This window comes from Odontesthes bonariensis, chromosome 15, assembly GCF_027942865.1.
Source record: "Odontesthes bonariensis isolate fOdoBon6 chromosome 15, fOdoBon6.hap1, whole genome shotgun sequence".
NCBI classification, from domain to species: Eukaryota; Metazoa; Chordata; class Actinopteri; order Atheriniformes; family Atherinopsidae; genus Odontesthes; species Odontesthes bonariensis.
Genome location: NC_134520.1, coordinates 4553718 through 4564463, shown reverse-complemented (window position 1 = coordinate 4564463; position 10746 = coordinate 4553718). Strand labels below are relative to the sequence as shown.

The 10746-nt window shown below is 41.9% G+C and overlaps 2 protein-coding genes across 4 annotated transcripts in view; one reads left to right on the top strand and one right to left on the bottom strand.

The window, feature by feature from the left end:
• The first annotated feature begins 58 nt into the window (after positions 1-58).
• On the top strand, positions 59-2989 carry LOC142400964 (retinoschisin-like). Its single transcript, XM_075486207.1, has 6 exons — positions 59-119; positions 590-615; positions 716-965; positions 1809-1950; positions 2049-2244; positions 2543-2989. Exons 1-6 carry the CDS (start codon positions 59-61, stop codon positions 2693-2695), a joined length of 828 nt encoding a protein of 275 aa, XP_075342322.1. The 3' UTR covers positions 2696-2989.
• A 108-nt stretch (positions 2990-3097) lies between these two features.
• LOC142400118 (cyclin-dependent kinase-like 5) overlaps positions 3098-10746 on the bottom strand; it is a 42641-nt gene continuing 34992 nt past the window's right edge. The window contains exons 13-19 of one of the 3 annotated variants that reach the window (XM_075484755.1): positions 10529-10630; positions 10027-10132; positions 8664-8787; positions 8323-8428; positions 7997-8119; positions 6131-6298; positions 3098-6032 (exon numbers count right to left, since the gene is read on the bottom strand). In XM_075484755.1, coding sequence (XP_075340870.1) covers positions 5673-6032; positions 6131-6298; positions 7997-8119; positions 8323-8428; positions 8664-8787; positions 10027-10132; positions 10529-10630 — 1089 coding nt within the window. In that variant the 3' untranslated portion in view covers positions 3098-5672. The remainder of the gene's footprint in view (positions 6033-6130; positions 6299-7996; positions 8120-8322; positions 8429-8663; positions 8788-10026; positions 10133-10528; positions 10631-10746) is intronic. The other 2 variants (XM_075484758.1, XM_075484756.1) reach the window with 2 other exon arrangements.

Here is a 10746-nt window from a genome sequence, read left to right as displayed (position 1 = left end):
CCTGTCCACCAGTGCTGGGTATCACACACATACCATTCCAGCACCGCTGAAGAAGAAGATGGAGGTCACTGCTCTGCGCTGGTGTGCTACTGTGCTGTTCCTCCTCCTTCTATCTCAGGGTAAGTCACCATACACCTACACGAGGGACATTATTAACAGAGCCTGTCTTGAAAAGTTAGGGATATACTCATTGTTCTGGTGATGATATTTCCTTATGTAGACACGATGATGGTTACACAGGTAACGAGCACAGGTGTGAAGTACTGCATAGAAATGTTGCTGCAATTAAGAGTCGGCCATGCTTCTCTGTGAAGAGGCTAATTGGCTATTCGGTATTTGTGCTGGTTCAGCAAGGTTTTTCTCTTTGTTTTACACCGTTGCAGGCTCCTTCTGCACGTGTAGACTGAGTCATTAGAAATGTCTGTTAAGTTGTACAAATGGCTTTAAACATTTCACAAGTTTACGTCTCACACGGTGAGTTCATTTTCCCCTGGAATTTCCTCCTCCTTTTTTCTTATTTTCTTCTTATTTTCTGTGAAATTCCATTTTGGGTTGATTTATTCTACCCTTTGCTTTTGTATTGGCACAGCCCTGATCACCGTTCATTCCCAGGAGGTAAGACAGCAACCTTAATAGAGGTATGAAATGTGATTTTAACTGATTTCGAGAACGACCTTGGATTCACTCCTCCTTGGATGTTCTTCAGGAGGAGGAGGAGGAGGTGGCTGTCCAGGAGGAGGAGCTGCAGGTGGAGGAGGAGCTGCAGGTGGAGGAGGCGCTGCAGGTGGAGGAGGCGCTGCAGGTGGAGGAGCAGCAGGAGATTGAGACATGGACGGGGAGCGTTAAAGCCTGCACCTGTGACTGTGAATCTGCTGATTCTCCGACACGCATCCCCACTGCCTTCTCACCTGTCCCGTCAACCCCAACGCCACCACCTCAGGGTGACTCACTGAACTGCATCCCAGGTTCGGAAGCAACCAGGGTCACCTGATCAGATTTGACTTGTTTTACCCTGTCTGTGTTAATTAGACAGATGCTGGATGTTCTTTATTTGTCAGGCAGGTGTGAAGGGCGATGACATGCAGGCGAACGTCATGAGCATTAAGATTAACGATGGGCAGAGGGGATCCTGTGGTTTTGTTTCGGAGTCTGTGGGCACTCTGTTGGTTCCAGATGGTTTGATAGATCTCACCACTAATGTTAGCTGGCTGTGTCCTCATATCCCCTCTGCCTAACTCTCAGCTCAGACTGCTCTGATGAGCAATCCCCATCTAGTATCTTGACATTATCGTTTTTTAGCCACTCACTTACTTTGAAATAAAAGGGGTTTGCATTGTCAACTGCGCTGAAGAAGCCTGGAAGATAGATAAATAGATAGATAGATACTTTATTGATCCCGAAGGAAATTCAAGCAAATGCTTTGGAACGACAAATGCCATTCAGATAATCTCATTACCTACGCGGGAATGAGAAGAGCAGATTAGGGAGCTCAAAATAGGGCGTGCCCTTCACAAAGTAGCATGATAGTGTGCAAGGAAGCACACATCAGATAATACCCTGATCATCTTTTCCCGCCTTATCACACAAGCTTTCCTGGTATCAAAGCTCACAATAAGCTAGATCACCTCAAGCAGTAACGTTGGGCAGAATAACCTCACGAGAGAACAAATACCTTTTGAGTCAAACATGGAAAAACAGGAAAGTATCCAGTCACTGCAGCTCAGGTCAAATACAGGCTTTAGATTCTCTTAATTTCAAGTGATTTCAAAGACTAAATTAAACAGTAAACCTTCGACTGTCCTCCACAGAATGTCCATACCACAGAGCCCTTGGGTTTGAATCTGGATCTGTAACCGCAGACCAGATCAGCTGCTCCAATATGGATCAGTACACTGGCTGGTACTCCTCCTGGGTCTCCAACAAGGCTCGCCTTAACAACCAAGGATTTGGGTGAGTCTTGGCAATCCTCTCTTATCTCTAATACATGTCACATACTGCGCATTTATCAGAGGGGGGGGAGAAAAATAATTCATGTTTGTTCTCGGCAGGTGTGCATGGCTGTCCAAGTTCAATGACCAGCACCAGTGGCTCCAGATCGACCTGAAGGAAGAGGGCGTGGTGTCTGGCATCCTCACTCAGGGCCGCTGTGATGCCGATGAGTGGATTACCAAGTACAGCGTCCAGTACCGAACTGTGGAAACTCTCAACTGGGTCTATTACAAAGACCAGACAGGGAACAACAGGGTAGGTACACAAAACTGTATTCAGGTAATGTGAAAGATGTCTCCATCCCATTCTTTACACAGTAACTCCCGACCTTCCTCTGTCTGCACTGTATGTCACAGTTTGCTCCTACTTGCACTGACACATTTCATACAGAAAGTGGTTTCTGCTGTAAATGTTCGGAAGGTTTTAGAATTCATAATGACTTATTCGTAGATTACTAGTTACTGTGCTGAATCAACATGTAACGTTGGTGAATGAGCAAAAGCATAACAATGAAATCTGTTGATTTACACCCCGTTTGCTTTCTTCTCTTCAGGTCTTCTATGGGAACTCTGATCGCTCCTCAACGGTGCAGAACCTGCTGCGCCCACCCATCATTGCTCGTTACATCCGCCTGCTGCCGCTGGGCTGGCACACCCGCATCGCCATCAGGATGGATCTGCTGATGTGCATGAAAAAGTGTTCCTGAAGCGTTCTGCCCTCACTTTTTCCTCACCGTCCATCCGTCTCCTGCCGACCTGCCACTTGCCAAAAAAGAAGAGCATTGTTTAAGCTCTGAAAGATCCATCGTGTCACACATGACCTCGAACATTTATATCTGTCTTTGGTGAGGCTTGAAGAAATTAACATCTTGGCAGGTCGATATATTTGGTGCCCTTTGACGCATTGTTTATTTGTCTTAAAGTTTATTTGTCTCGAAAATGTATTGTGTTGAAATGTACATAGGAGAATCCAGCCCAAAACGTAATCTAAAGATGTGTCACCGCCAATAACGCAACAAGAACTTGAAAAAAATTTAACAATTTACTCTTAAACTTTCTGTGAATTGAAGTAAAACACTGCTTTGTGGAAATAAAAAGAGATGTAACAGTTAAAGAGATCAAATGACTTGTTTTATTGAAGATTTACTGTTACATATATAAACATGAATATTCTAAAATTGATAAGCATTCATTGATTTATGGGTTTATATTCTCATGAAAATGCTCTGTTGGAAAAAAAAAGCAGATAAACACTGACTATGCTACTAATTTGTGTCTGTAACAAAAGCACAAACGTAATACTTGATTTCATTTAAACAGCTGATAAACATTTTGTTATAAATATTACCAAACAAGTAGTCACACATCAGTATTAATATAATACACAGTGCTCCTTCAGCAGGACAATAATTCAGAGAGAAAAGAAAACGTGTACAGGGTGTGCACAGTCCTTACAGTTGCACAACACACAACACAACACGGTCATGTCTGGAGTCGCTGTGTTACTGCTTCAGTTCTCACACACGCCGCACACATGACAAAACATGACAGAGTGAGGCAGAATTTACAGTCAGGGCAATATTGCTGAGCCCACAAAGTCTCTTCAAAGTGCAACGTTAGAAAAAGGTTTGAATTTATTTCTGCCAAGCTGCTCTCATGGCACTTTATTTCCAACACAAACAAACGTTACGGTACAGATTCTGCCCTCACTGTGCTCCCACTCTGAGATTTCTTCTCTTCCCAAGTGGTTCGCCGTGAGCAATCAGTTAAAAACACAGCAGTGCAGTGATTCCCAAGCAGGCGTACCTGTTGCCAAAGAGGGTTCATGTAGATGCTGAAATGAGGCTGAACTGAAAAATACAAATTACAGTGTACTGACAATTAAAGTCAGCAGTCAAAAATGAAAGATGTTTCACACTGCACGGTTCTGTTAGCTAGCTTTCCATATGTTTTGTTTTAGAAAACATCTGAAAAGCTAGTTTAAAAACCAGTGTGCACAGTTGGAGTGAGCTCAAAGGCTAGGTGAGGAAACTGCTTAATAAAACTGTTTAATAGATGGACATTAAACTAGAATCTAAAAAAAAAAATGATGACACGATGCTAAAAGCAGGGGGACAAAAAGAAAAGAAAAAGACGATAGATAAAAGATTAAATGGCAATTGATAAATTATGAAAAATCTATAAGAAATTGATCAGATTAACTTAAATACTAACAATAATCTTAACTGTATAAAAAAAAAGCGCAATGATATCCACTTTTATGTAAAATGGAGTGTCAAAAACCCAGAGGGACACGGTAACGGGCGGTAATGATAGAGGAGTGCTTTAGTTCCTCTTAGAAGGCTCTTGGAGTACGTCAGGAAATAAATAAATAAAAGTTGGGAGTCACTGCACCAGTACACCCAGAATGGCTTTTATGTTCCTCCAACTGCTGTGAAAATAACCCTCCAACAATGACAGGGAAATAAGCAGTTCATGCTTTGTATGTCACATTGTTACAGCAGCTAATTTTCTACGCTGTTATGAGTGTATTTGTGCGGGTTTATAACTGATGCGACCACTTGGGAGTTGCTCGTGTGAAAGAGAGCAACAGATTAGACATTCAAGGGAGAGCAGTGATCAGAGTGACCAAAGCACATCCTTCAGTACCAGCTTCAGATGTCCCCTGTCATTTACCGGAGTTTGCTCAAAGCGCTGCAACTATTAGGAATTTTAATACATCCATTGAGGTGTGTTGTAACACAGATTAATATTAATATTTCAACACGTTTTTTTTTGCCAATTAAAAAAAAAAGAAATTAGTTACAAGATTTGCTGCATTTGAAAGCACGTGGAATGATTGTTTCATTGTTTTTTTATAACAACAAACGCGCGTTACATCTTCATAACATGTAATACAGGATTCACATACATAATGTATGATGTGTGTGCCTATTCGCTAGTACAGGATGACCTGTCAGAATACAGTGTGCAGTGCTTCATAATGTCCTGCAGAGGGTGACACAGGCTAGAATATCTGTCAGTTTATGGCACCAGTTTCTAAAATGGCTGCATTTCATTAAGACGTAATAACCTAATTATCCTAAAAAAAAAAAAAAAGAGCAATTAAGTGTAAGCTCTAAGGCTGTCGGATTGTCAGCACGGTTAAGCACAAGGCGTAGACTTGTGGTCGCACATTTGAGCATCTGCAACTACTGGGACAGAACACATCCACGGGTGGGACGGCTGAGACAGTTACAATCCTGGGTGAGGTGAACAAAAGTTACTGACGTTACCAGTCTTTATTCGTTTAGAATGCCTTAGATTAGTCTTAAGGAAATACTACACAGTAAAATTGACTATATTTCTATATTCAATAAAAACCAAAATACTTACATTCAAAATCTACAGTTTATCTATCCATATATAGAGAGTCTGCAATTTATTTACTTTATAATACAAATTATAATCAGAATTACATAAGCAATAATATAAAGTCTATCAAACATGGACACTTTAAAAAAATGAAGACATAAAAAGGCTTTTGGCCTGTTTGCAAGCAGTGTTTACAACAGAGGGTTTGGTAATCCTGTGTGTGTGTGTGTGTGTGTTCAGCAGGTGCACTGATTTACAAAGGGAGTTGTTGGAGCAACAGAAGGGAAACAGGATGCTGAGGTGGATGCGAGAGCTGCAGGGTGATGAGGCTTACAGAGCTGTCTCTTTCAGGTCGTTGAGGTTTGGCATGCGGGATCTGGACGGGCGTCCAAAGCCGTGCCCGTTCTGGCCTCCCTTGATGCCCATTTGCTCCGGGTAGGGGTTGCCCTCAGGGCGGCCAAGAGCGGATGAGTGCCAACCGGACTCCAGCTGTCCAGGCAGCGGGTAGGCTGTCTGTCGGCTCTTAAGCTGGGGCGTGCTTAGCCCTGAGTGACCCCGGCTTTCGGGGAAACCACCTTGAGCGGACGCTGAAGTAGCAAGCGGCTGGTAGCGCATATCGGAGGACGCCGTCTGGTTGGAGGACGAGGATGAGAGGTGCAGGAGCTTGCGCAGTGACTTCAGTGGCTGGCTCTGAGAGATACATTGCGCATTACAAATAATAACGATGATCATACAAACATTTCAAAACAACATTTGGAAAATACTGATCTTTCTTCTGTGAGACTTACTGGAGAGTGTGAATCGGACAGTTTCTCAGGCGGCCAGTCCTTTTCCCTGTCTCGGTCTCGCTCTTGGTTCCGGTCTCTGCTCTTATCACGAGTCCGGTGGCGGCTACTCTGATGACCTGAGGACCTGGAGGACTTCTGGATGACTGTATCCATACCTTCGCTGGGAGCCTGCCACACAGAGTATGAAGGTATCACTGAACACAAACTGTGCTAAAAGGTTTTGAATTCAATGAAAAGCTTAAAATGTGCTTAGAAAACAGATTTGTGGGATTCATGCCATCATTTATGTGTATTGTTATTATCATTAGTGAAGTTATATTTGAGAATACACCTTTGCATTGATTGGTTGGTTAATTTAGAAAAAAAAATCATGACATGCATCTGAGGCAAAAGCCTAAGGATTTGCTGATCTGAGAAAGAGACAAAAATCATATTTTCAAATGATCTACTCTTCATTTTTTGCAAATTATTTTCTACCAGCTCTGAGTCTGCCCGATTCCTTCTGGCCAGATTGTGTTTATTTGTGCTCTGTCTTCAGCAGTAAACCCTCCCTCTTCCAGCATCTGAGCAAACTGTCACATATAAATAGAAGTGTGAAAGTAGCCTCAAACACCTGTTTCATGCTGAGCCGTTTCTGCCACAGAGATGGTTGTCAGTTAAAGTGTCAAAAACTCCAATTCCCCAAAAGTTGGGATGCCGTGTAAAAAAAAAAAGAATAAAAATTAAATGCACTGCCATATTTGACTCATATGCCAGTTGTTAAAAGGGAAATATTTCACGATTTCATTAAAAATATCAGCTCATTGTGAATTTGATCGATTTGATTTGAATTTGGAGGACAAGGCGTCCATAATTTCCAAAAAGAATTTCATATCTCAATTGATCTGACCACAGAATGGTTTTCCACTGTGCCTCAGTCCATTTTAAATGAGCTTTGGTCCATAGAAGATGGCTGTGTTTCTGGATCACGTTCACATGTGGCGTCCTCTTTGCAAGATGAAGCTCGAACCTGCATTTGCAGATGAAGTTGGCTGAATGATTTCTGGAGGTGTTCCGGAGCCCATGCAGTGATTTCCTGACAGAATCCTGCCTGATCTTAGTGCAGTTATACCTGTAATAATAATATTCATCCCTTGCACACAGAGACATCACCAGATGCTCAAACTCTTTTGATTGTATCATGAACTGTAGATGATGGAGTATTCAAACTCTTCATGACGTTAAGGAAGATTATTCTGTTATTGTGCCACAATTTTTGGAATTGGGTCGTTCACTTATTAACTATTTTTGAACTTCCCCCATTCACATATACTCTCTATTAAAGTCAGCTTTGAATACACTTTGAGATGATAAAATGCTTCTAAGTGATACAGGTGAGCAGCAAATCTCATGTGCCCTCGCTCATCCTCAGTTCATGCAGCTCAGCCTGACACGTGCTGTTAGATTGTGGCTGAAATGATCAGAGGCTAGTTTGAAAAAGATGGTCCAAACACAAAAAAGAACCAGTCAGATCCATCTTTTTTTTTCTTTTTTTAAAGTAGTTTTTCCCCCCACTACTGATGCTTTTCTAAAACTTAAAAAGTCCAGATGTTAAATCTAACATCAACTCCCTGTAATTTAAATACATCTAAACTTAATGGCTTTGCATTGTTTAAGAGTTGTACTGAAGCTGTGTCTGTATAGATGGATCTGACTGGTTGGCAGTTTATTATCAAAAACAGCTCTCTGTTGTTATAAAACGATCTAAGAAAGCCAGGCTTAAAATGGACCAATAAAACCGTCGTGATTAAAGTTGAAAATACATGCAATGTCAGACGGGTGACACAGAGGTAGGAGGTGAGTAGGATATTGTAAAACAAGTTGTACCATGGGAGAGGACACTACAGGGAGGACTCTCACAGAGGAGCTATGCTTTATGTTATTCTTTGGACTAAACAGAGGGAAAAGACATTTCTTGATGACAGGGGGCCTTCCTTCATGGACTTCCATCTGTAATATAGAGGCACATGACTGGTGGCACAGGTAAGCACGATGCACATGACAACAGCAACAAATGGTTTCTGTAAAGCTTCAGAATCAAACATCTGAAAAGCAGTGGAAGAGACAACAAACAGGGTACTGGTGCCATTAGCGGGGGAATCTGCATCCAAAGCAGGCCTTCTTTCTGCAGATGTACATAGGAGACAACTTACCATTTGGGGTTTTTTCTTTTTCTTTTTTATTGCTCTGAAGAAACCCTGCTTTTCCTTCTCTTTGGATGGCTCAGATGGATTCAAGACTACAGTATCTGGGCCAGTCCTGAAAATAAAGCAGAGAGGACAGAGTGTGACGTCCCAGCGATGAAGTTTTTTTTACTACGAATGAGACCTGACAAACTGTGTTAAACCCACTGTGTCGTCATTTGAGAGCACCGCTTCAACAACAGCGACGGACTGTGAATTAGCGTTGCTGTCAGGCCGTCAGGGTTTAGAAAAACTTTTATCTTTGACAAACAAAACAAGTATTTTTGGAGTTGGCTGCACGATATATTTACCAGGGGTCAAATGCAGGCTGACGTTTGGAGTGATTTGTCAAATTGTTGCCATCCCCGGACAAGCCAGAGCCCCGGCTCTCACCCCTTCTATCATGGAAGGAGTTGTCTGGCCGAGGAGAAGGGACTGCACACAAAAAACACAAAAAACTGGGTCATTCAGCTTACACGTGCAGCTAAAAGAGCTAACTAAACCCTTCGAAGTGCAAAACGATTTCAAACCATCATTAGTCATCAATCTATTAGAGAAAAAAGGCCTGGTATTGTTTCTATGAAAAACCTAATGTTTTGATGAGTAATATACTGAAAAAAGACAATTAAATAAATCCCGATCGTATATAACACACACAAACGAGAGAATATGGTGTAACTCCGCTATGTTTGTAGCGAACAGCTGTTTTGTGTTGCCCCATTCATTGTGATGTCAAAAAGAGACAAAGTCAGACAGAGTCAGACAGAGTCCCAGTACTCCTACACACCCTCTGCATCTTTCACACCAACAATAACAATAACTTTCTTTTTGATCTCACATTTACATGGGCAACTGGCTCCATTGCTGGCATAATTGTTCTATGCCAGTTACCAAAGGATTCAACGAGCCAAGTTAGACAGTACAAAGTTCCAGATTTTCAGGATGTAAACAATGAACATGACGACCATGACAAAGATGTGAGCTTGGTTGAGATTAGGATCGAGGAAAAAGCAAAAGCTGTGGCATTATATATGGTGTTTAAAGGCCCTAAATGAAAGAAGTTGGATATCCCGTCACAGTGGACACCTCTATGCTGCTGATTTCAGAGGACTTACACAAACAAAAGGATGATACTTGAGGTAGTTACCACCTGCACATGTTAATAAAAGTTCATTCTAAACCTAAGATAATATGTTTTAGTGCCACACTGCACACACCTGAACTGTGTTTGCTTAAACAATTTTAAGAAAAGAAAAAAACCCACAAAGGTTTTAACATTAACCATAATTGTCCCCTAATGAGTAGCAACTGTTATTACAGTAATGCCAAAATTTGAGAGTCAATGTCTTTTTTGCAGACATCGTACACTAGTTAGGACTAACAAGCTTATTTTCCAACCGTCTCCAGCTCTGCACATACCACAGTCACAATCTTTAGCTAAGCTAGCAGTGTGACATCGGTCTGAACAAAAAATGTCCAATTTCTGCCCATTTTGGTGCAGAGAAGAGTCTAATCGATGAACATATGTGAAGGATTTTCTCCCATGCAGTAAACTCCACTAAAATGTCCAGATCTGAACTAAGCTCTTGACCTCCAAACAGTGCAGAAAAAAGGAAGAAAAAAAAAAAAAAAAAAAAAACAACAGCCAGAGATATGGCGTCAGTCTAAACAAACCTCTGTAGAAGCTGCCCACCCGTCTCGGCATGGATTCACTGTAGATGTTGCGGTTCTCTTTGGAAGAGCCCCCATCTTCTGTTTGCTGGTCGTGATATAAGCCGACCTAAGTCACAACAGAAGCACGAATCATACAAAACCTCAGAGGCTCAAAGCATGCTTCTTTGTCCGAAATAATACCTTTTATTTACCTGAAGGAACAGAAAAAAAACACGGGGGTGTATTGACTTACGAATGGCCGTTACAACAAAACATCTGCGGAGGCTACACATGCCTTCCGGAATCAAACTGAAATCTGCTGCGATGACAAGCTTTACTGTGCTATCGTAAGAAGTCACATTAGAGGAAAGCAAAGCAAAGAAGAAAATGAGGAGGCATCTGATGCAGAGAGACAGAGAAAGAGAGACGGAGAGCAGTTCATGACAGCAGTATCCACCCACATCCGCTCTCTCAGAAGACTCGATGTGGGTGGGGAATGGTAGGTGCAGAAAGAATGTCGGACCTCGCTTTTTTGCCGCTGTGTGTGAAAAGATGCGGTGTTGTCCCTTGTTGAGTCCCTTATTGGGGGTCTGCTGTGGGTGACCTCAGTGGGTGCCTGTTCACTCTGTTAATGAAGACATGATGAAGCATGAAGAGAGCTCAGCATTGCAGCACATACAAACACATACACATGCACACACTATATATACTATATATACAGTATATATATATATATATATA